This window comes from Aotus nancymaae, unplaced genomic scaffold (genome assembly GCF_030222135.1).
Source record: "Aotus nancymaae isolate 86718 unplaced genomic scaffold, 86718_ANA_hifiasm-v0.15.2.pri h1tg000041l, whole genome shotgun sequence".
Lineage (NCBI taxonomy): Eukaryota > Metazoa > Chordata > Mammalia > Primates > Aotidae > Aotus > Aotus nancymaae.
Genome location: NW_026988455.1, coordinates 9856857 through 9883674, shown reverse-complemented (window position 1 = coordinate 9883674; position 26818 = coordinate 9856857). Strand labels below are relative to the sequence as shown.

At 39.2% G+C, this 26818-nt stretch overlaps 1 protein-coding gene across 1 annotated transcript; it reads right to left on the bottom strand.

The window, feature by feature from the left end:
* Window positions 1-5217: 5217 nt before the first annotated feature.
* Window positions 5218-26751, bottom strand: RAB11A (RAB11A, member RAS oncogene family). The gene is made up of 5 exons (XM_012454505.3): window positions 26620-26751; window positions 18017-18212; window positions 17607-17800; window positions 16154-16234; window positions 5218-7128 (listed from the first exon to the last, which is right to left on the bottom strand). The coding sequence occupies exons 1-5, from the start codon at window positions 26657-26659 to the stop codon at window positions 6989-6991; spliced, it is 651 nt and encodes a 216-aa protein (XP_012309928.1). The 5' UTR covers window positions 26660-26751; the 3' UTR covers window positions 5218-6988.
* Window positions 26752-26818: the final 67 nt, after the last annotated feature.

The following is a 26818-nucleotide window of genomic DNA, read 5'->3' as shown; positions in this document are numbered from 1 at the left end:
TTAATAAAATAAATATTTTTAAAAAGAATAAATAAATATAAAACACCAAAAAAAAAAAACTCATATACATCAGTAACTAAAATTAGAGGATTTCTCAGCTTTCACAAATATTTGGACTCAAAGCCAACTATTACAGTTTGTGCTCAGCTCCAGTGGCACAAAAGTACTTCTATAGAATGTATAAGGGCCAGCGTAAGGGCTACTTAATTTCTATAAATGCAATGAACAGCTTTCCACTAGTAGAAGTTATCATTCAGTATAGTTGTTCTAAGTCCATCTGTTTTACGAACTTTAAAGACATAAACTTGTGATCGAACTGGTAAAGCAGCAAGAGGATTAATTTTGTAATAAAATACAGATGCTGAAATGTAGCTTACTGAGATCATTCAAATAAGTTTTAAATTCCTCCTTCATACTTCCAAAGGTTTGTATATTATCCTCATACGTATATAACCTTCATATTCTGAAGACCCATTCAGAAGAGATTACTAATAGGTAATTCTCAAGAGCTATGAGTTGACATCTCAGTGAAAGACAAAACATAATCAAGAGTTTTAAGACTAAAAAAAGATATTTACTGACAGTAGTGTAAGATTATTCACTGCAAGTCTCAGAATATTACTCAATACTATGAGTAACTAATGGCCAATTGCTGCAAGTTGTGGACTCAGGAATGACACATTAGCTATTCATCTAACCAGAGGGAAAAATGAAGAGGTCCATTTAATCAGTACACAGCAACAAGAGATGGAAAATCTTTCCATGAAGGGTGCATGGATGGACACATGGGGGTTCATTGTACTTTTATACTTTTATAGATTATATATAAGTATATATTTATATAATTGTAATATAATCCTGTATAATTTTTAATAAAAAAAACTTTAAAATTTGAATAGTAATTCTCATAGCTCCCCAAGCTACACCAGAATGAACGCTAAGATTAGCTCTCTCACTCTTTTAGACAACCCTCCCTAATTGTCCTGACATGGAATTGTCGAGGGGAGAGAGAGACAGATACTATGAATGTCAATACAGGTTGAGTATCCCTATCCTAAATGCTTGGGAACAGAAGTGTTTCAAATTTGGGATTTTTTCAAATTTTGGAATATTTGCATATAGAGAATGAGCTATCTTTGGAATGGGACCCAAGTTTAAATTCATTTTGCATTTCATACACACCTTGTACACACAGCCTAAAAGTAATTTTATACAATATTTTTAATAATTTTGTACATGAAACAAAGTTTGTGTATACTGAACCACCAGAAAGCAAAGGTGTTATTGTCTCAGCCACCCATGTAGACAATCTGTGAGGTTTGCAACACCATCATTCGTAACACTGAATTTCTATGCTATCAATAAGCAATTCATTTTCTTACACTTATTACACATCCACACTAGTATTTAATTTTAAAAAGATATCCTGGCCGGGCACAGTGTCTCACACTTGTAATCCCAGCACTTTGGGAGGCAGAGGTGGGCAGATCATCTGAGGCCAGGAGTTCAAGACCAGTCTGACCAACAGGGAGAAGGCTCATCTCTACTAAAAATACAAAATTAGCCGGCCGTGGTGGCGCATGCCTGTAATCCCTGGGAGGCTGAGGCAGGAGAATCGCTTGAACCCGGAAGGTAGAGGTTGTGGTGAGCTGAGATCATGCCACTGCACTCCAGCCTGGGTATTAATAGCAAAACACTGTATTAAAAAAAAAAATGTATCATTAATACAGTGAAAAAGAATGTGTTCAGGGTAACTAAGCAGCACAGCAGCATCACCAGAGTATCTGTACCAGTAGTTAAACCACCACTACACCACCAACAGCTGGCTTTCAGTCTCCACCTATGAAGCTGTTTTGATTAAAAGGTTACTGTACACCTCTGTGGGAACACTGAATAAACTGTGTGTTACATGCCAGTGTTTTGATTGTGACCTGTCACATGCAGTCAGGTGTGAAATTTTCCATTTGTGACATCATGTTAGTGCTCATGTTTCCAATTTAGAGCATTTTGAATTTTGAGATTAAGGATGCTCAACCTGTATGATAAGAGCATGTTCCCTGCCCTTGTGGATCTTACAATGTAGTGATTAAAAAGGGGAGAGATAAATGGAGAGCCCTGGTGATTAGTGGGGTGCTGATTATGTATTTTCTTCCCTGGGCTTGCAGAGCTAGAAAGACTAAACAATGCTCTAATCCAAACCCACAGAAAGTGGAAGCTCTGGTCTTTAGCTTCAGTTGTCAGACTCCCTCCTCATTCCAGCTTACGCTTCCCAAGCCACTGTCCAGTCTAGCAGATGGCCCTCCAGATCCTTGGATAAGAGAAAGCATGGGGACTGTACAAAGTACGGTCCTGTTATTTAGGCATCCACTGTAATGTAAACCAAAACTAGTAACTGAGGACCCTAACTACCTCCTCCAGAATTAGTTTCACGTCAGAGATAGCCTATGGAAAGTGTTGCTTCTTAGGGCTTCCCAGACTGTCCTGTCTCAGGCATGACCTCTTCTGCAGTATTCTTCGGCCCATATGATGAAAGACTTTGGCACAGAGGCTAATACAATGCTCAGCAACTTCTTAAAAGATATGACAAGGAACAGTATCACTCCCCTAGAGATTCCTGAGAAAATGGTATGCTGAGAGATTAAGAGGTTGTCTACAGGAGAATAGGCGCTAAAAATAGTACATTTACTCATTGGGATAGGAGTTAAAGAGACCAGAGATTATGTGGTTTGGAGCAAGGTTAAGTTCCACCAATTCAATCATAGTAAAGGAATCCTGTTGGCTGCTAATTCTCACTACCATACCTGGTACTGGTAACAGAGCAGTTAGCCAATACACATAACATTTTGTGGTCACACCTGTGTCAGGAACTATCAATCCTATAATTAATAAATGTCAAAGAATTGAATTCAAATGTTTAGACTATTAATAATTAGATCACTATATCAACAACCCAAAAATACCATGTATATCATGTACATGCACACATAAACCTATACACTTGGATTTAATCACTGGTTCTACTGGATAGCTAGCCTTGAGGACTGATCTACCTTCTTGTAGATTCCTATTAAAGAAATAATTTTTAAAAAATTAAACACAAAATGTTTTTATAAGTTCTCTCCCAGACATGAGTATATTTTAAAGTACATATTAAAAGTCAGCAGTTTTTTTTTTTTTAACAGTAAAAGCCATAAAACAAGCAGCCCATCAAATTCTCCTCCCCCTCAGCACATATGGTACTTTGATGCATATGGTTGATACCGACAGTCATTTTGCAAATAAATGTTCTGAAAGCTTTCATCTTATTTAATGGAGTAAACATAGAAATAAAGGTAGCATTTAAATCAAGTTATTGTGATAAGAACAAAAACATTCTACAAACTGTATACCTCATTTTGACTTCTCTATTAAATTTAAACTTGAGTAACAAAAAAAAAAAAAAAAAATTTAAACTTGAGTTAGAATGTAAATAATTTGGCTTTAATAGAAGAGAGAGCGTTCATTCACAGAATAGAGAGTTAGAGTTGGGATGAACCCCAGAATTTATCTATTTGGTACGCTCATTAACTGGAAGAATGAGGCTCAGAAATGAAATGACCACAAGAGCCGTGACTAGAAACTCTTCATTACTCAGTCCAGTGCTATATTATACCAGCTACTTTCACTCTTTTAACCCACATAGTTTACCGTATTTTCTAATATATGCTAGTATATTGCCTAGTACACAACATCCTTTTAAATATTCTTTATTCTCCAATTCCCTTTTCAAGAGAATAGATACCCTCCATTATACTCTCAGTCTAATCATCTCCCTTACATAACTTGTAACGACATTAGCCTTTTGTATCACTTTATGGTTACCATCAACCTCCTACAGTTTGGGGAAACCCAATCATTCTTTAAAACATTAGAATAACAACTCCAGTTTATTTGGCCTATTGCATAAGGTGAGTAGGAAAGACCTGTCAAATCCCAGAAAGCAGTGTGGCACCAGCACCGCCCAACCAGGAGAAAAGTGTCTCTGGTGCTAGTGTCATAGCTCTCTGACTGTTCCGCTAACCCATTAAATGATGTGGTGGAAGAGGATCCTTCCACAATCTTTGTTCATTTTTTTACACAGCAAATGGAAGCCATACATAACCTTTCACAAAATTCATTTTTTAACTTTTTTTCCAGGTTTATCTGTGAAACATCAGAAAGTCAATTTATATTTTTTTCCTGTTAAAGCCCCCAAAATTGAAACCTAACAGGTTAGAATACGTTGTTAATTATCCACCCAGGCTTTGAATTCTTTTACTTCTGGTATTGGCCAAAACTGTCTAAATAGTACAGCTTCTTCTCTAAGGTAGACAGATGTGATTATCACAATAGCTCAAACCACTGAAAGCATTTGTATTTCATATATACAAGTCAGCAAAGACAAAAATTAAGATATTCATTTTCTCAATGATCAAAGACATGTGGCTAGCTCTGATGGGCAATCCAAACTCACAAAGTCTAACGTTCTGCAGAACCCTTCAGAACTTAAAAGATCACTGATGTAAGGTCATTAGCTGGCACCTCTTCTTATAATTGCAATTTAGCATATTCAATGCAATGGCTAATAACTGACCCTTACATAATGACAACTACTATTAAAGAGAAATCATAGCATTTGAGAACAATGACATAAGATTAAATCAAGGCACCATGGCTGACTTTTCAGAAGACTACATAAAAGATTAAAAAAATTCAAAGTTAAATAACTGAAAATCAAGATTAAGTAGCAAAATACTTCTAAATTGCCTTAAGCCCTGAATTGTCATAATATTTTAAAATTTTTTGTTTCTTGCTTGAGACAGTTTGCCTCCTAAGATACTACTCAGAATAAAGATACTTGTTGAAATGCAATCAAAGTCATTTTCTAATACTTAGTATTTCTTTGAATTCTCCCAAGATCCAACCATACCCAAGGCAATATTTAAGTCTACACTGGGGTAAAAATTCTAAGTTACTTCATTAATTTTCAATTCACTATTTAGTTTTTCTCCTTTCTTACTTTGTAAAAAAATTTACCACCAACTTTCAATAAAATGGAGATGGATTATTTTCCCGAGTCTAGTGACACTGTTATATATGAAAGTACACACTACTTTCCTAATGTTTTGGAACATACTTTTTCCAAGAAAAGCATAATTCAACTGCAGGTCTAAAATCAAAGCTGAATTCACACACTGATGCTCTCAATTCAATGTTTACTCAGTAATGCAAGAACCTATGCTTTTACATCAAGATTCCACAGCTGCATCCAAAGCACTCAAAGGAAAAATGTAATCTGACAACATCAGAAATAATACCCCTATAACTGTTTATTAGAATGTGAATATATTCCAAATCAATTTCTAAAAAAAAAAAAAAAATCAAATTACAGAGCATGCATAAAATACAAAGTAGCAATTTACAAATAGATAATATCTTCATAACCAACACACTAAAATAATAAAATGGCTATAGAAGAAAACCAAAATGACTGACTACAGCAATGCCTTCCGTGTGCCCCACACATCATGAGCACCGCAAAAGACAAAAGATTAACGATGAAATATAGTAATCTAAGCAAGCCCACACATACATATTTTTGGGGATTTCCCTTCCCATCATCCTGAATAGTATCACTGCAGTTGACACAACTTCCAGAAAACTGCAGAGTAAGTGCTTAATATTATCCACGAGAAAGCAAAACTAAATATTAGTGTGCACATTTCTGAATGAGAAACTAATTGCTTCATTGTTTCAACAATGTAGTGGAAGAAAACTATTTCAGGTCTCTACAATGCCTAAATGCATTCTATTTAAACTCAAGGTACTATTTCATTTTACATACTAAAAGAATACATGCCTTTAAGTGGTACCACTTGAGCAGAAATTAACCTCTCACTGTATTCTTTAGACATACTGAAACCAAAGCTTTAACTGGACTATAGGAATATAGGACTATAGGAATATTTCCATAATATAATGGAAATAATATACTGCAAAACTCAAAATATTAGCATTGTTAAAATAATTATCCATGCCTGCTGGTGGATTATGGTGATAAAACTAGGTTGCATTTCACTTACTGGAAGGTTTTAAGACAAAATTAACACTTCAAATTTTGATACTACCAGCATTAAACCAGTTATTGCCTGAGCAATAAAATGCCACATAATCTACTACTTGGAAATTATTATAGATCATTTAAATGTTCTGGGCTGCCTGATCATTGCAACAGAGGCACCTGAGATGGAATTCCACAAGTCTCTCCAGTTCACAGCCTGACAGGCAGCACTGTTTAACTTACGGCCCCATAACCATATTACTAATGAAACTGTAACAATCTTGTGTTTATTAAGAGAATTCTTCTCCAGAAAAAGTGCCCCCTTCTCTAATCAACTTTGATGCTTACAAAAATTTAAAAACAAAATTTACTCAACTACATAAACCCATTAAGGCATTTTAGAAATTGATGTCCAGAATAATGGAAAATTGTCAAGCTCTCAAAATCCTGCTATGTTTATAGGGCAATTCTTAGATTTGTGGAAATATACACTGCACTGAGAGAAGAGTATATTACCTATAAGCTGCTCTGTGGCAAAATGGTAGCTTATTTCTAAGGTCTTCTGAGTTTGATTTGATCAAGACCAATAGGTCTGAGCTTCAAGTGATCAAGTTCTATTATGTCCTACAACGACAGGCTTCCATGATGAAAAGTAAACAATAATTGAGGAATCCAAACATTCAGTTTATTAAACTAAGGCTAGTGAAGCCATAGCATGAAAAAAAAGCTGCAGTCATTCGGGACAAGTGGATGATTTTATAAAGCTAAAATCAAAAGACTTAAGACATGGAAAAATTCATAAGTAGGAAGTAATAAAACACAAAAGTGACACAGGAATTACAAATATATTTAAATCTCAGACCTGGGAAATGGACTATACACAGCCTTCTAAGGGAGAAGAGAAATGCCTTAGATGTTCTGACAGCACTGCACCTTTGGCTTGTTTTCAGTGGTTGGTGGAACATGAATAGGAACCACATTGTTGCTTGGAGACATGTCATTTTCCCGTCTGTCTGACATTTGCTTCTGAGAAACAATGCGGTAAATCTCTGAAGGAAAAAAGAAACCACAAGACTTAATGTGAATAAACCTATCAATAGGATAAAAGATACGTAGAGGTAGGAGATACACTTGCATCAAAGATCATAAGGAAATTAAACAGAGAATACATAAAGTTTTATATTCAAACAGCCACTGATTACAGTCAACCCTTTATTTTAACAATTGCCCTTAGGGTAAGAAAAGAAACAAAGATTTTTCCATTTCAGAGGGAAAGTTTCACCCAGTCAAATCTTTGTTTAAAGAAGTAAACCAGGCTGGGCTGTGGTAGCTCACGCCTGTAATCCCAGCACTTTGGGACACCAAGGTAAGCGGAGGCCACCTCCTGGGTTCAAGCGATTCTCCTGCTTCAGCCTCCTGAGTAGCTGGGACTACAGGCCTGTGCCACCACACCCAGCTAATTTTTGTATTTTTAGTAGAGAAGGGTTTCACCATGTTGGCCAGGCTGGTCTCAAACTCCTGACCTCAGGTGATCCACCCACCTCGGCCTCCCAAAGTGCTGGGATTACAGGCGTAAACTACCATGTCCACTGAGAATACCTTGTTTTTAAGAGATAAAATGTGTAAGTATTTAGTAGCAAAGTGCCACAATGTCTACAATTTACTTTCAAAGACTGAATAAGGGGAGAAAAAGTATATACATACAGAAAGATTAAAAAATGTGGCAAAATGTTAACAATTGATGATTCTAGAGGAAGATTCAATAGTGTCCACTGTATTCATTCTGTAATACTTGAAAATCTTTTAAAGTTATAGAGAAAAAAAAGAAAGACGCATATTTTCAAACTGCTCTGAGAACATATCAACCACCTGCAATAAATGAATATTATTTGGATGCTAATTTGAACTGGAAAAAAAATTGATACAGGAAATTTTAATATTGCTTAGATAATAGGATAAGGAATTATTGCCAATTTTTTTCCCTCTTTTTTTTAGTTTTTATTGCCAATTTTTAAGTGGTTTTGTTATGAGTTTACATTCTAATATTTTAGATATACATCCCAAAATGTCTACAAATGAAATGAAGTAACAGCTGGGATTTGTTTCAAAGTAATGAAGGAAGGAGGTAGAGGAAAGACTGGTCATAAGCTGGTGGCTGCTGATGGCTACATGGGATTTCATGCTACTATTCTGCTTTTGCATTTTGTTTTTTTTTTTTTCTTGAGACAGAGTCTTGCTCTGTCACCCAGGCTGGAATGCAATGGCATGATCTTGGCTCACTGCAATCTCCACCTCCCAGGTTCAAGTGATTCTCCTGCCTCCACTTCCCAAGTAGCTGGGATTACAGTTGCATGCCACCACGACCGGCTAATCTGTGTATTTTTAGTAGAGATGGGGTTTCACCATGTTGGTCAGGCTGGTCTTGAACGCCTGACCTCAGGTGATCTGCAAGCCTGGACCTCCCAAAGTGCTGCAATTACAGGCACCCAGCCTAAATTCTTAATTCTGTAGCTGAAAGTTTTTTGGGTTGTTTGGTTTTTTTTTTGTTTTTTTGAGACAGAGTCTCTTAGAAAAGAATGGGACCATAAAGAAAAAAGAAAAAAAAAAAAAATGAAAGAGACAGTCTAGCTCAGTTGCCAGGCTGGAGTGCAGTGGCACAATCTTGGCTCACTGTAACTTCTGCTTTCCAGGTTCAAGCGATTCTTCTGCCTCAGCCTCCAGAGTACCTTGGGACTACAGGCCTGTGCTACCACACCCAGCTAATTTTTGTTATTTTTAGTAAAGACAAGGTTTCACCATGTTCGCCAGGATGGTCTCTATCTCTTGACCTTGTGATCCACCCGCTTTGGCCTCGAAAAGTGCTGGGATTATAGGCATGAGCCACGGTGCCATTTATTTTACCTGATTTAGCATATATACTCTGTAAAGTGGGGCTAAAGTTTTCAGGTATTAATTTTATTAGAGTAGTGAGAATCTTTTAATTAGGTGTAGTTGTAGCTTTGTTCTTGGCAAGTGGCAATACTTTAAATACATGTCAGTTTATTAAATGAGAGTATTGTTTTTATTTTCAAGAAGCTTACATGGGTCAGGCTCAAGGGCTCACACCTATAATCCTAGAGCACTTTGGGAGGCTGGTGCAGGAGAATTTCTTTGAGCCCAGGAGTTCAACACCAGCCTGGATAACATGGCAAGACCCTGTATCTACAAAAAGTTTAAAAATTAGCTGGACATGGTGGCACACCTATAGACCCAGCTACTTGGGAGGCTGAGGTAGGAGGATCACTTGAGCCCAGGAGGTGAGGCTGCAGTATGCTGTGATAGTGCCACTATACTCCATCCTGGACAACAGAGGGAGACCCTGCCTCAATAAAAAAAAAAACTTACATGGTGAACTGGGTTTCAAGGGATCTGATAAGTCCACCTTAGGCTGGAATGGAGTATCTTAGGCCTCTGCTGATTTCACAATTTTTGAAGAGACTGAAAAATTTTAACTCTTGTTACCTAATTTGGAACAATTGTATTTAACTGCCTTAGAATTACTTTGCAACTGGATCCACACTTCCATTACAGTAGAAACAGGCATATGTCCTTTTCTTATTTTTATTTTACTTATTTATTTTTAAGACCGGAGTTTCACTCGTCACCCAGGCTGGAGTCCAATGGCGCAATCTCCGGTCACTGCAACCTCCACCTCCTGGGTCAAGCGATTTGCTAGCCTCAGCCTCCCAAGTGGTTGGGATTACAGGTGCCCATCACCACGCACGACTAATTTTTTTTTTTTTTTTTTAGTAGAGACAAGGTTTCCCATGTTGGTCAGGCTTGAACTCCTGACCTCAGGTGATCCGCCCGCCCTGGCCTCCCAAAATGCTGGAATTACAAGCGTGAGCCAGCATGCCAGCCTGTCCTTTTTATTTAGCTAAATAAAGCTAATAAAGCTTATCTCATTATATTTAAAGCCATCTGATATTACTATTTTACTTTAATTTAGATCTCCTACAAGAGAAATCTAAATGATAAAAGATTGATAAAGCATGATTATTTTTCTTCCTTTTACCTATCCTTTGTACCTCTTAAAAGGCCAGGTACCGTAGCTCACACCTGTAATCCCTACACTTTGGGAGGCCGAGGTGGGCAGATTGCCTGAGCTCAAGGGTTTGAGACCAGCCTGGGCAACAAGGTGACCCCTTCTCTAGTAAAATACAAAAAATTGCTGGATGTGGTGGTGTGCGCCAGTAGTCCCAGATACTTGGGAGGCTGAGGCAGGAGAACTGCTTGAACCCGGGAGGCAGAGGTCACAGTGAGCTGAGATCACACCACTGCACTCCAGCCTGGGCAACAGAGTGAGACTCCCTCTGCCAAAAAAAGGTGGGGGTCGGGGGGGGGTGGAGGGGAGAACCGCATAGGAATTGTTATATTCATTTGGTTCTAAAGGAGAACATGCCTTTGAAAGAAGGAAATAGATCTAGTTTAGCAAGTTCCTACCCACCTCCCCCACAAAACTCCCAATGAAATAACCTTCTCTAATCAGATAGCTAGAAGTTACCTGCTTCCTACTTTCTTATCGGTTTTTGGGTTTTTTTTTAATGACACGCCCAGCCACAAGAGACTCTGTATGTAAATTACTTCAGGAACCTCTTAAAGCCAATCACTCTTTATTGCTTTGGTGGCATTTTTATTAGCAGACATCCTCCTTTTTGGTAACTGGAATAAATGTAGCAGTAATCCATTTCTAAAAAACAGTATGCTGTATTTGTAGACACCAACATTGCTCAAATTTCTTGCTTTGTAATGAGATCTCTTTAATTATTTACTTCTCTACGTTCTTTGAGAAGTCTGCTTTTCCCTCTCTTCCAGTATTATGTATATTTGTTTTTTATGTAAGAACATTAATTTTTTTTTGTTTTGGTTCCCCTAACTTAATTTTCAAAACAATTTATTAAAAAGTTAAAACTTACAGTGGGTCACATATTTCATCTTAATCTACACACATAATTTACACTTGAAAAAGAAGAGCCTCCCAGTTTGAGATTAGAGAGAAAGCTTAAAGATAATTATCTGGCCGGGCAGTAGCTTACGCCTGTAATCCTAGCACTTTGGGAGGCCAAGGTGGGTGGATCACCTGAGGTCAAGAGTTCAAGACCAGCCTGGCCATTATGGTGAAACCCCATCTTTTTTTAAAAAAAAAAAAAAAAGATCATTATCTTTATTCCTTAGCCACTCATCTGATTGAATGACTGAAAGGTAAATCCTTTTCTTTACCCTTGGCACACTCCCATCCCATCCTTTTCCACTGAAAGGAATCTAAATAAAGATTTCATATCCCTTTTTTAATTTTAGTAGCCTGTCTTTACTGGATCCTAGTTGTTTTTCCTTAATGCCTCTTCACATCTGAACCACTGTCAACCTTCTCAGACATAAATTTTAGTCACTCCCCTCCTCCCCCAAAAGAGTATAAGAAACAGTTGCTGTTTGTTTTTGTTAGTTTACATATTCAGTTGACTACAGCTTACAGTTTTTCAACCTCTGAGAAATTATTTCTTAATTTGGAAAAAATGTAGTAATTCAGTTAATACATCTCTTTTTAACTTTTTGTCATGGAAAGTTTCTGACGTACCAAAACTAGAATAAGGACAGGCTCGGTGGCTCTCACCTGTAATCTCAGAACTTTGGGAGGCTGAGGCAGGCAGATCACGTGAGGTCAGGAGTCAAGAGACCAGCCTGGCCAACACGGTGAAAAGCCATCTCTACTTAAGATACAAAATTAGTAGGGCATTGTGGCTCAGCCCTATGCTCCCAGCTACTCGGGGGTGCTGAGACAGGAGAATTGCTTGAATCTAGGAGGTAGAGGTTGCAGTGAGCCAAGATCGCACCACTGCACTCCTGCCTGGGTTGACAGAGCACGACTCGGGGATTAAAAAAAAAAATTTAGTCTTCATACTAAAAAGATATCCTGGACATATTAATTCGTAGAGAAACCTAGCAGATATCACCTTAACCAAGTAGTCAAAGTTAACATCACTAGTAATTAAGAAGACATCCCATTATCACAAACCTCCTAATATAGTGCCCTGAGAACACTTCTGTGGTTTCAGTGAAAAGTGTATAACCTGAGTTTAATCATGAGGAAACATCAGATAAACCCAAACTGAGGTACACAACAAAATAACTGGACTGTACCCTTCAAAAATGTCAAGGTCAATAAACAAAAGATTGAGGAACTGTTCCAGATTACAGACTAAAGAGATATGACCACTGAATGAAATGCATGATCTGATCTTGAGCTTTCTTTGGCTAATAAGGGTATTATTGGAACAACTGGCAAAATCTGAATAAGGTCTGTAATTAAACACTGACGTGGCACTATTATCTCTCTGATTTTGGTAATTATACTGTGGCTATGAAAGAGATTGTCCTTGTTTTTACAAAATATACACTGAAAGTACTCAAAGATGAGCAGCATCATGTCTACCACTTAATCTCACATGGTGCAGAAAAATATATATATATTTAGAGAGAAGAGAAAGAAAAGGATAAAGCAGATGTGTTAAAATATTAACATTTGAGGAATATAGGTGAACGCTATTTGCACATTCTTTATACTATTATTTCAACCTCTTTAAATTTGAAACTGTCAAAATGCAAAATTAAAAGAAAAAAAGTAAAAGGTATGCATTAAAAACACCCTTTAGTGAACTTAAGGAGAAAAGACAAAGCTGCACTGAAATTCAGAGGCTGAGCAATCTACCAGTCTCACTCTCATACTAGTAAACTACCTCTAAAAAAAATACCATCAGCAGCCAAGCATGGTGGCTCATGCCTGTAATCCCAGCACTTTGGGAGGCCGAGGTGGGTGGATCACCTGAGGTTAGGAGTTCAAGACCAGCCATGGTCAACATGGTAAAAACCTGTCTCTATGAAAAAATACAAAAAATTAGCTGGACATGGTAGCAGGCGTCTGTAATCCCAGCTACTCAGGAGGCCAAGACAGGAGAATTGCTTCTGCCTGGGAGGCAGAAGTTGCAGTGAGCCGAGATCACACCATTGCACTCCAGCCAACAAGAGCAAAGCTTCATCTCCAAATATATATATATATATATATATATATATACCATCAGCAAAAAATCTCATGGAGTGACTCAAATTCATGAGTGTCAAGAATGCCATGGGTCTATACTAAAACAGACAACGTAATTAACTCTGAAGTAATAATGTAAATTTTCCAATAATAATTTTACAACTTAAAATTTTTGGACAGGCATGGTGGCTCATGCTTATAATCCCAGCACTTTGGGAGGCCAAAGCAGGCAGATGGCTTGAGCTCAGGAGTTCAAGACCAGACTGGGCAACACCCCAGTAAGACCTCATTTCAATTTTTTAAAAAATTTAAAACTATTTTTTCTTTCAGCAGTATCAAAATACAATGTAAATACTCCCTTAAGACTGTTAACATTTAAGGTAGAATCAAGTGCAATGAAGTTACTGATCTCTTTACTGTTTTCTCTATGCATTAATACTTCCGCTTGCATATAAGGGGAAAAAAGTTTAGAACAAACATCCTAACACCTGCAGAATAACACAGATGGCTGTTGCCACATGCAGTGATCTCTGACCCAACAGACCAACAGTGAGATTTATGCAGGAAGCTGAGGAAATAGGGAATATAGAAAGGAAGTGGTATCAAGTGAAACTAAACTCTTCTTTGCTTTCAAGCAACAATTAAGCAGTAACAAAAGTTCAATCTAAATTTTTAAGAAAAATACACATATGTTCATCCTCTTATTTTATTTTATTTTATTTTTTTGAGACAGGGTCTGACTCTGCCCCCCCAGGCTGGAGTGCAGTGGCATGATCTCAACTCACTGCAGCCTAAACCTCCCAGGCTCAAGCAATACTCCCACCTCAGCTGGGACTACAGGGGCACACACTACCACACTCGGCTAATTTTTTGTGTCTTTTTGTAGAGACAGGGTTTCACCATGTTGCCCAGTCTGGTCTTGAACTTTTGAGATCACTGCATGTGACAGCAGACATCTGTGTTATTCTACAGGTGTTAGGATGTTTGAGCTCAAGCAATCTGCCTGCCTCAGCCTCCCAAAGTGCTGGGATTACAGGTGTGCATCACCGTGCCCGCTCTCATCTTTAAAGACAAAATGGCTCATTTTAAGTACTGACTAGTTCATGTTTGAGTGGATCAGAAGTTCAGTGTTACAAAATGATGCATACAATAATTAACTGCAGATGGAAGACTTGGGCTCATCTTCACTTAATATCAGAATAAATGGGCCAGAATTACAGCAGAGGAGATTTGATGGAACATTAAAAATATCCCAACAATGAGGACTGACTAAAAAGTTTTTTTCAGATGCGATTTTCGGAGGCCTTAAAAGGCTCACAGATGTATAAGGTAATTTAATTCACATGTTTTAAGACTATGACTCTGAGGAACAGGGAGGTTCAGTGATTTTAGTTAAACAAGGAGTAGAAGCAAAGTGATAAAACTGTAATGTTCTAGAACTCCTGAGTCTCAATCTAGTACTCTACATGTTAACTCAATGAAATCCATACAAATAGCTATAAAGAAAACAAGGACCTGCAGACATACTGCAAATTTAATCAAATCTTCCTTGCTTAAAACAATCTGCAGTGAAATTTTGACAGAGAACCTTCTAAAGGAAAGCTACTGTATTCCAAAGACACTATCTTCTGTAACAGAAAACAATAATAAAATAGGTCCATAAATCACCAATTTTCTCATCCCTTAATTGCTATTTAGCTACTAATTTACCAAATGTTCTCCATGTAACAGGGATAGATAACTACTTTACAAGTATTCAAAATGAGTACTTTACAGGTACTCATTTTTGGAGTCTAGGGCAGTAACAGATCATTCTTTGATGAGGGTTACTGAGACAAAAACCCTTTAGGTCCCAACAGTAAAGTCAAATCCTATCACAAGATTTTATAAATATAAGCCTTCTCTCAAAAAGGAATTAACAAAACTCCTCAAAATATATATGAATTTTACAGATGGAGAAATTAAGGTCTAAAAGGGTTAGGTCACTTGCCTAAGATTACACAATTAATAAGTGGAGGAGCCAGGACTAGAACCCAAGTCAGGCTTCCAAATCTTAACTCCTTGACTTTACTCTTACATTTTTACAGTAAAAAAAGATAATATGTTAAAGTTAAAAATCTGTTAATCTCTAATATAGGGGCTCTGCATACAAACAATAAATCAAAACTTGTTACATTATAATTGTAAACTCATTTAACCATATCTCCATATAGACTTTTTAGAACAAGGCCATGTAAAACTGTACTATATATTAAGACCACAATTTGAATCATGAGTTCTTAAAATACAATTTTAAAGTATTTAAAAACAACCCATCAAAGTACTCATTAGAAGATTAAGACTAATCTTACTAATAATCTGGTTATTGTAATAGTGTCAGAATAAATATGAGTGAACACTTCTTATCTCAGAGGCTGACCTGGTCATTCACAAAACAGCATGAATTCTATCTCTTTCCCACTACTTTTTTAAACTTTTCTGTATGTAATAATCATTGGCTGCTTTTATCTACCAATTATCTCCCATGATACAATATAGAAGAGGCAAGTGATACCTTTCTTCTATAATACATCATGAGAGAATTTTGTCACTATAATTTTTAAAAATATGTTTTTTCCCTAGCTTTTTCTTTACTGAATTTCAAAAGGGCATTTATATCTTTCTATAGCTGAGATCTCAATATATACCTTATAAAAGTACATTTAAACATTACTTTATGTTTGTGACCATGAACAATGGAATACCTGGACTGAAGTAATAATGGAAGTGAATGAATTATGTTCAAAATATTTTTCCCACTATAAATTAGATGAATTAGGACAACTGAAGCTCAATGAGCAAGGGTTGTAATTTTGAACTCTAAACAGCTTTTGCTAGAGTAGCTCTCAAATGATCATCATTTTCAGCTAATATATAGTTCAGTTACTGATTAGTTTGTTTAAATTACCTTCCAAAAACTTCCAGTTCCTACTGGTGTAATCTGAAAATACAAGTCTTACCTGTTAAAATTGTCTGAAAAGCAGCTTCTACATTTGTAGAGTCTAGAGCAGAGGTCTCAATGAATGATAAACCATTCTTTTCTGTGGGGAGACACAAAAAAATCAGTCTTAAAAAAGACAAAAAAAAAAATTCAGTCCTGTCAAGTTTTAAAACAAGGAATAGGATATACGCAAGCCCTCAAAAGGAAAAATAACAGAACTTTTTAAAATCTACTGTCTCAACTTCTGGGACAGTAAGGGCACCATTCTATTTACATTTTATTTATTTATTTACTTTCTTATTTACTTCTTTACTGAAACTATGTTGCCCAGCCTGGTCTTGAACTTCTGGCCTCAAGTGTTTCTCCTGCCTCAGTCTCCCAAAATGCTGAGATTACGGGCATGAGTCATCATGCCCAACCCTACTTACACTTTAATATTTACACTTTAATAGATTAAAAATAATAGAGGGCTGGGCATGGTGGCTCACTCCTATAATCCCAGCACTTTGGCAGGCCAAGGCAGGCAGACTGCTTGAGCCCAGGAGTTTGAGAACAGCTTGGGCAACAAGGCAAAAACCCATCTCTACAAAAAATACAAAACAATTAGCTGAGTATGGTGGCACATATCCGTAGTCCCAGCTACTTGGCAGGCTGAGGTAGAAGATTACTTGAGCCCAGGAGATCAAGGCTGAAGTAAGCCTTGATTGTACCACTGTACTCTAGCCTGGGTGACAGAATGAGATCCTGGCTCTCAAAAAAAACAAAACAAAAGTGAGAAACTGTCATCGGTGTCTTAATTAAAATAAATACTTGTTACATCTAAATACTACTGCTCACTAGCAATGAATGACACCACCTAAAATGTGGTAAAAATTTATCAAATACCCAGCTATTTCCACTTCTTGCTATCCTCTCCACCAACCACATTAGCTACAGTATTCAGTTAGAATGTTGTAGCCATATTATTTACAATAAAGCTATTCTTGCATGGGAAATTTACAAACTGTTATAGAAAGTTATTCACAGCATAAGTACTAGTGCAAAGGTAAGACTTTCACTAGGCACGAATGCACAACGTTGTCTTCTGGCACACTGTCCCTACCAGAACAGGGGCAAAAGACATGTGAATTCTTTATGAAGCCAAAGTTATAGCTCCTAAGCAGCTGCATCCCTGTTGGTCCCTGACACTCCCTGAGCCTCTACCTTTCACTCCCACTTTGTAAACACAGGAACGTAATAGAAAAAGAGACAGGAAATACAACGTTTATATTCATTTTTTTGGCAGCAAAATATTCGTACTTAAATGACTCAAAGCAAAAAAGCTATACAGTCATCACAAACTTTCAAAACAATTCTTGCTAAGCATTCATGCTTACCTTCCTGAAACTATTATAACCTATTACTTTCACTGGAAAGGTATCAAAACCACAAGACACAACGGTAAGAAATAACACGGAATTCCTATCACTAACCTGCAAAAGCTCTTGCTTCATCTGTAGGAACTGCCCTGAGGTGACGTAGATCACTCTTATTGCCCACAAGCATGATAACAATGTTACTATCAGCATGATCTCTCAGTTCTTTCAGCCATCGCTCTACATTTTCATATGTGAGATGTTTAGCAATGTCATAAACCAATAAGGCACCTACAGCTCCACGGTAATATCTGAAAGCAGAACATATTTAATATCAGAAAACCACCACAAGATGGAAACAAACACCAGGAAGAACTCAAATATGGATTATGAGTTTTAAAAACATACTCATAAATAAATTTCTAAGGATTACTAACACTAGAATTCTTAAATGAAAAAAAAAAAGCAGTCAGCTAATTCACTTGATGGCAACCCATTTCACAAAACTTAAAAACTGGAAGACTTACGCCGATGTTATAGCTCGGTATCGCTCTTGCCCTGCTGTGTCCCATATCTGTGCCTTTATTGTTTTTCCATCAACCTGGATGCTTCTTGTTGCAAACTCTACTCCAATGGTGCTCTTGCTTTCCAGATTGAACTCATTTCGAGTAAATCGAGACAGGAGATTACTCTTTCCAACACCAGAATCTCCAATAAGGACAACTGGAAAGACAAAGAACTTAATGTCAGATGAATGAGGCAAACATATTCAGAATACCACTATGCTTTCAACAGAATGAAGTTTGGCCTCAGAGTAAATAAAGCAAGAAAAATAAGGTATATGATTTTTAAAAAGGAATGGGGGCAGGGAGCTGAATAGCCCATGTTCTTGACCAGTTACCAATCAATAAAACCGATTTATTCTTTTCAGCCTGTTTCTACCTGCATAATGACTTCTAAACATCATCTGCTTAGCACAGATACCATACCCTGTCTGAAACATGTAGTTTTAATCACAGATGCACTTGGCACTGATGACAAGCATTAATTACCATCAATGCTATGCCAATCTTACTACTTTAGAAGGTAACGTCAAGGATAAATCCTAAACTAAACGAACAATTTATGGTATTAAAATGTATCAGACATGAAAACAACAAAGGCTGTTAGTGAGTAGGGAAGGACAGAATGAATACACTTAGTTTCATCAAAGACTGGATGTGACTTCAGGACTCACACCTAGGCAAAATGAAAAACATTTAATGTATGAGGCATAGGGTTTGTAAACTTCACCACGCAGATCACAGAAACTAAAATGACCCTAATAGTTGGATTTATCAGATTGGTACAAAGTTAAAGACCCCCTCTGCCAAAAACTCCACCCCACTAAAGATAAAGAGGGGTGCTAGGAAGCTAACTAATAATTCTGACATACTGTGAATCAAAACCAACGCAAGTGCTGGGTGTGGTGACTCACATCTGTAATACCAACACTTTGGGAGGCCAAGGTGGGCAGATTGCTTGAGGCCAAGAGTTCGAGATCAGCCTGGCCAACATGGTGGCCATCTCCACTAAAAATACAAAAATTAGCCAAGGCATGGTGGGGGGAGCCTGTAATACAAACTACTTGGGGGCCTGAGGCATGAGAATCGCTTCAACCCAGGAAGCAGAGGTTGCAGTAAGCTGAGATTCTGCCACTGCACTCCAGCCTGGACCACACACTGACACTTTGTCTCCAAAAAAAGAAAGAAAAAAAAAAAACAAGGAGGGCATATACTTTCACTTATGACTCCATGATTTTTTTAAAAATAGGACTTAATTAGATTAATTTGCTTTCTGTGATTTCTATAGGAGGCAGTTTATTTGCAAACTAAATACATGGAGATTCTTCTTCACCAAAGCTGATATTACACTTAAGAATTTTAAAAACAAAGGACAAATAGGCAGTTAAGTTGTTTAAATGCATTTTCTATTTTGTATTTTGAATTTAAAGTTCAAAACGAGTTCACAGGTTTACAGAATCTGAGACAGACATTTTTCCTTTGTAAAAATTTATATCAGCATTTCAGGAAACATTATATTCATTCCTACTTTTGACTACTAAGACTTCTTATCTATCTAAACTAGCTAATTAATTTAGACACCAGGACTAGAAAATCAAACATACAAAAATAAGGCCAAGGAATAAGACCATTCCTTACTAAAGAGACCAGGATTTGGTGGCAAGAGTAGAAAGAAAGGTAAAAACTGAGACCTCACTGCACTCTGGACAAAGGGCAAAGAGAGTCCATTATACATTCCCTCTTTGCCACAGGAGCAGATATAAGCTGGCCTTTTCACAGCCTTGGACGGAGTACATTATCAAACGCATATCTTTCTGGCTTCCTTAGTCAGCTGATTCAGCAAGAAATCATTCAGGAGGCAATGACTCCAATGCAGCACAAAGAGTGGTTATTTCTAACTAGAGAGTCAACTGGAGGGTATCAACGGTGCTGTGGCAAACACATACATTATATGCTTTTACTTGACAGAAGAAAATGTCAGCTATTAAAGTTATGTACAAAAGAATGCACTTCCAATTTTACAGGATGGTTAGTTGATATATTAGTTTCCAAGGTCCACCTTGGTTCAGCTATGAAGTCAAATCTCAGTTTTGGTAATAGTCTACTATTTTGTTTAATAGTCTACTATTAACAAGATACATTGACTATTGCTTCTTAGTACAAAAGCCTGGATGTTTGCTAAGGAAATGGCCTTTGAGTCACTTATACAAAAAAAAAAAAAAAACTTAAATACACAAAAAATACATAAATAAATACAAACAAAAAAATTAGCTGGGCATGGTGGTACATGCCTCTAGTCCCAACTACTCAGGAGGCTGAGGCGGAAGAATGGCTTGAGCCTGGGAGGCAGAGGTTGCGGTAAGCCTGGATTGTGCCACTGCACTCTAGCCTGGGTAATACAGCTAGAACTTGTCTCCAAAAAAAAGAAAAAATCCAGCACTTTCTTTCGTTCTATTTTTTTGAGACGGTCTCACTGTCGCCCAGGCTGGAGTGCATGCAGCAGCACAAGCAAGGCTCACTGCGGCCTAGACTTTCCAGGCTCAGAGGATCCTCCCATCACAGCCTCCTTAGCAGCTAGAACTACAGGCACATGCCAACATGCTCAGCTAATTTTTTGTATTTTCTGAGATAGGGTTTTGCCATGTTGCCCAGGCTGGTCTCAAACTCCTGGGCTCAAAAGATCCACCTGCCTTGGCCTCCCAAAGTCCTGGGACTACAGGCATGAGCTACCATGCCTGGCCAAAGCCAGCACTTTTCAAGTTGTGGTTTCCTCCCTTTTTATCTCCACTTTTAACTAATGATTATTTTCATTATCTCACCAATCTCAATTCCTTATGCCATCATAAAGATAGATAGTAAGGAAACTTGTTCTTTTTTGTTTTTTTTTTCTGGGGTGGGTGGGGGTGTGTGTGTGTGTGTGTGTGTGTGTGTGTGTGTGTGTGTGTCAGAGTCCCACTCTGTAGCCCAGGCTGGAGTGCAGTGGTGCGATCTTGGCTCATTGCAACCTCTACCTACCGGGTTCAAGCGATTCTCCTGCCTCAGCCTCCCGAGTAGCTAGGATTACAGGCACACACCACTATTGGCCCAGCTAATTTTTGTATTTTTAGTAGAGATAGAGTTCCACCATGTTGCTCAGGCTGTTCTCAAACTCCTGACCTTGTGATCTGCCCACCTCAGTCTCTGAGAGTGCTGGGATTACAGGCGTAAGCCACCACACCTGGCCAGGAACTTTTTTCTTAATGTAACCAATTAATGTTAACACTATAAAAAATAGCACTCAAATCTGAAAATAACTCAAAACTCATGAATGTTTTATACAGTATAAAACAGTTATCTCAAGGGGTGGGGTCTAAAAAAAAAACAGTTAACTAGACATCTGCTGTATTTGAGTATCATCGAAAATACCTAATACTAAATACAAATACCTAAATATCAAGCTACCAAATGCATAAAAGCAGAATATACATGTTAATTATCCATTGTTTAATTAAAATTTCTACCTCTTCAACCACATTGTTTTATACTTTCTCTTGCAAACTAATTTACTGAACTAAAATTCAATTCATCAAAGACAGTACCTCAACCCTAAAAGTTATCACCTGAGAGAATAACTGGTAATTTTCATTCTGGTTTTCATAAATTTGGAGACATTTCTATTCTTTCAACTATATTCACAGTCCAACCTCCTCAAAAGTTTTTAATATACAGTGCATTCAAGGCAGGGCACAGTGGCTAATGCCTATAAACTCAGCATTCTGGGAGGCCAAGGTGGGAGGATCCCTTGAGCCCAGGAGTTTGAGAACAGCCTGGGCAGTGTAGGGAGACCCCGTCTCTACCAAAAAAAAACCAAAAAGAGTTTAAATGTCTGTAAGTAGAATAGTCTAAAAAAAAAAAATTAGCCAGGCATGGTGGAGCACATTTGTAGTCCCAGCTACTTGAGAGGCTGAGGCAGGCAGGAGGATTTCTTGAGCACAGGAACTTGAGGCTGCAGTGGGCTATGACTGTGCCCTGGTACTCCAGCCTGGAGGAAAAGCCTGCCTTAAAAAAAAAAAAAATGCATACAATAAGACTCCGGTCTAGACAAGTTTTTCCAGATTCAGCAGAATATGGAGTTGCTCAACCAAAACTTGTTAAAGAAAAACTACTACCAAGATATAAGACAGCAAAGTACCTACGATAATTTCTACTGACAATCAGCTGATGGTTAATTACTACTGACCTCCAATGTGATTGAAAAGAAAACGTCTTTTTTTTTTTTTTTGAGATGGAGTTTCACTCTTGTTGCCCAGGCTGGAGTGCAATGGCGCCATCTCGGCTCACCACAACCTCCACCTCCCAGGTTCAAGCAATTCTCCTGCCTCAGCCTCCCTACTAGCTGGGACCAGAGGTGCGAGCCACCACGCCAAGCTAATTTTTGTATTTTTAATAGAGACGGGGTTTCACCATGTTGACCGCGATGGTCTCAATCTCCTGACCTCATGATCAGCCCGCCTTGGCCTCCCAAAGTGCTGGGATTACAGGCGTGAGCCACTGCACCCAGCCAAGAAAATGTCTTAAGCAATAGACTATATAACAAGATATTTTCAGAAAATGTAACTTTGGATTGGTGTCTGCCACACAATATTTATAAACAGAAATTATAACTGATGCTTACTTCTGTCCCACAGGGCCTTAACCATATTGTTTGTAAATACTTATGAAGTTAAAGTTTTAAAAATAAAAAGTCAAGCTTAAGTAAAATAAAAGTAATTCCCTCCCACGAAAAGTCTCACTATTGGGCTTAACTAAAGGTTAATATTCAAGAACAAATACATAATTTAGAATAACTGTCCTGCTTCCCCCACATTACATTTCTATTTAAACCACTCCATCCCATACTACTCAAAATATCCCTTTATTTTCAACTGGTTAGTCAGAAACTAACTCCAATTCCCTCAACTATTGCATTTGCTAGGTAAATCTTCTTCTAAGTAGAGACAGCTGCAGTCTATCTCAGTGAATAAATCTCTGTACAATAAAGCCATTTTAAAATAAAATCATTCTGCTTCACTTTAAAGTAGGATACTTGTATAAATAAGAAATTGGCTAAATGATTGGCATTAAAGTAAAAAAAAAAAAAAAAAGTGACTCATATCCTGTAAGAGCTTTAAAAAAGTAGAAATCCAGCCAGGCATGGTGGTTCATGCCTATAATCCCAGCACTTCGGAGGCTGAGGCAGGCTGATCACCTGAAGTCGGGAGTTCAAGACCAGCCTGACCAACATGGAGAAATTCTGCCTCTACTAAAAATACAAAATTAGACGGGCGTGGTGGTACATGCCTATAATCCCAGCTACTCACTTGAACCCAGGAGGCAGAGGTTGCGGTGAACCGAGATCTCGCCACTGCACTCCAGCCTGGGCAACAAGAGTGAAAGTCCATCTCAATTAAAAAAAAAAAAAAAAAAAAGTAGAACAACTCCTCAGCAGAATTTTTAACACCCTATCTTAAACAGCAAAATGCACAATAAAATGAAACCATAACCCATGGAAACATAAAATGCATTAGAAGTTCCTGGTTTTATGTATCTTTAATAATATTTAAATGCTCTTGTAGTTGAACCTACATTTAAGGTTCAAAACACTGACAAAGGCCAGGCTCACGCCTGTAATCTCAGCACTCTGGGAGGCTGTTTAAGTCCAAGAGTGTGAGACCAGCCTGGGCAACGTGGCAAAACCCTGTCTTTCAAAAAAAAAAAAAACACAAACTAACAACAAAAAAAAATTAGCTGGGTGTGGTAGTGCAGTCTTCTAGTCTCAGCTACTCCCAGGAGCTAGGGAGTAGCTAGGGAGGCAGAGGTGGGAGGGTCACCTGAGCCTGGGGAGGTGGAGACTGCAGTGAGCCTTGATTGCACCACTGCACTCCCGCCTGGGGGACAGAGGGAGACCCTGTTTCAAAATACATATATATATACACAAAACCACAATACCTTCTTTCACATTACTATTTATTGAGTCCTCATGGTTAAAAGTTTACAGTCTCATTTAATTCTCACAACAATCATAAGAGGGAGGTATTTTCCTTTTTATAAATGAGATATCTGAGACTCAGAAAAGGGAACTTTTCCAAGGTCACAAAGTAAATTTAAGACCTGAGTCAGGATCTAAACCGAGGTCTACGTGATTCCAAAGCTCAGCGCTCTCAATTGTTGTTAGAAGGATGGTCTAATCAAAAAGTTGAAAAACCTTAGGCCAATTCAGAATATTTAACATTCTTTGTTAAAAATTAAAAAGACCAGCTGGGCGCGGTGGCTCACGCCTGTAATCCCAGCGATTTGGGAGGCTGAGGTGGTCGGATCACGAGGTAAAGAGACCGAGACCATCCTGGCCAACATGGTGAAACCCTGTCTCTACTAAAAAAAAATACAAAAATTAGCTGGGCATGATCGTGCGCACCTGTAGTCTCAGCTACTCGGGAGGCTGAGGCAGGAGAATTGCTTGAACCAGGGAGGTGGAGGTTGCAGTGAGCCGAGATCGCGCCACTGCACTCCAGCCTGGCACCTGGCGACAGAGCGAGACTCTGTCTCAAATAAATAAATAAATAAATAGACCTTCTATAACCAACATTCAAGTTCAAACCAAACAAGAGAAACACCCTGACGGTCCATTTTGTTCTGAATCAATTACTTCAAAGGCAGTCAGTGGCACACTACCATCATCACACCACATTTTAAAACACAAACCTCCCTTTAACCCCAAAGTCTCAAGAGACTCAAATAATTTCACATCATCTCAGATGCCTTCGGCAAAAGGTATGTTGTAGTATACTTTTTGTAATCCAGGCCTCAGTTTTGTATTTGTAAAACGAATTAAGTACCCTGAAAGTACTTTCCAGTATGGGGGTGAGGGTGGATACTGAAAGTGTTCACCCTATACAATAGAATATTCTGGGTCAGAGGAGTAAGAGATGGTAAGAGTATGTATGACAGCAAGCTAGTATAACAAGATTTGCAAAGTATTGGGAAAGCAAAGAAATCTTTCTCCCTGGTTTAGTCAATCATTCTTAGCACCCAATGGCAAAATCAGAAACAGTCACCATGCTTAACACTCTTTAAACTCCACCCTCCACAGTAAAGCTTTATTAGCAATGGCTTCTTCCTCACTGCTAATGATCTTTGTTCGGCACACTACTGATGGCTACCTTCCCAATTCAGGAGCAGAGAAAGAGCATCAGAGTGAGAGCACATTCACCGAACAAAAAAAGCATCTACTGTACTCTCTTCTCACTGAAAAATGTACCCTTTATCTTCGTTGATTTAAAAAAAAACTATCTGGATTCTTTCCGGACTCAACCCATAAGCAATTCTTTCTAACCACCCCTGACCCTTCAATATGTTTTATCCAAGGGCACACTACATGTTTCCATATCTTATAACAAATATTTAATGTGACCAAAAGAGTACACAACTTCCTTCCACCCCCAACCTTTTGGGAAAGGTATGTGGCCAACTAGGGCTCTTCCCTTCCTGTTGGATCCTCCCAGCGTTGCAGCAGGAAGCAACCAGTCCAGAGAGATAAAGCAAGCTAGTATTTGTGCAGCGCACAACCTTTCCTGCTCTGGAACCGGGCCTTCAGGTCTGGCAAGGATAACAGCCACCACCCATCCGCAAACCCTTCTCGCGAACCGAGTCAAGAGTTACCCAGGGTTGGGTGCTACTGGATGAGGAAGGCAAGCGAATAAAAGGCTAGATGGGAAATAATGTCAGCCTGCCGGGTCACTGCGACAAGTGCGCGCGTGGGTGATGGGCGATCCCTCTTACCCTCCCTCCCACTACACGAGTCGCACTGGAGACAAGGGAGCTCTAAACACAATTTGGGGAGGGAAGGTAGAGAAAGAGTTGCCAAATGGGGAGTGGGGGAAGGAGCGGTCAAAGAAGGTTAAGGACCGCGAGAACCGCCGGGCGAGAGGTGGGGGTGGTGGGGGTGGTGGGGGTGGAGGGGGTGGAGGGGGTGGTAGTGGGGGCCCCTGGCCCGCTCAGATTTTACGGGGTCCTGGACCCGGAATGGGAGAAGCTAAGAGGGGGCGGCCGTCCGAAGGGAGGGGGGAAAGGGGGCAGATAAGAAAAAGACCTGTAGTGGGAGTCTGCGCCGAAGGAAAGGCGAGGAGGGAAGCGAAGAACCCGTCAGAGGGGCTTCGAGAGAGGACGCGAGCCGGGAAGGTTGTACACCGAGGGGGAGGGGGCGCTACACCCGAAAAGAGAGACGGTGGGAGGAGCGGCGGGGCCGTGGAACCCGGGGAAAGGAATTCGACGATGTGGGAAAAGGCAGTTCACCGGGGGAAGGACACGCAGGGAGGGGCTCTGAGGCCAGCGAAGGCCTCTGGGGAGGTCGCTCAGAGAGCGGCAAGTGACGCGGACCCCTGTCTGAGCGGGGGAGAAGACGCTGAGCTGGGTAGGAGCCGGAACCGCACAGAAAGGAGGGGCTGAGGCAGGCCTCTATCAGTGCAGGGGTGGCCGGCAAGCGAGTCCGCCGGGAGCGTCCGAGGTCCCCCAACGGGGACTGTGTAGAGTGCGAGAGCCCATGGCCTCACCTTTAAAGAGGTAGTCGTACTCGTCGTCACGGGTGCCCATTGCGCGGCCGTGGAGCGAAAGGGCGGGAGCAGCAGTGGTATCTGTGGGACCAGGGGGCGTCGCTGCAGGGGTAACCCGAACGCCGAGCTTCTGCTGCCGGACTGGGTGAAGAGCCCCTCCCTGCCGCTGCGCCACTTCCGGCAGGCCCCAGCCTCTAAG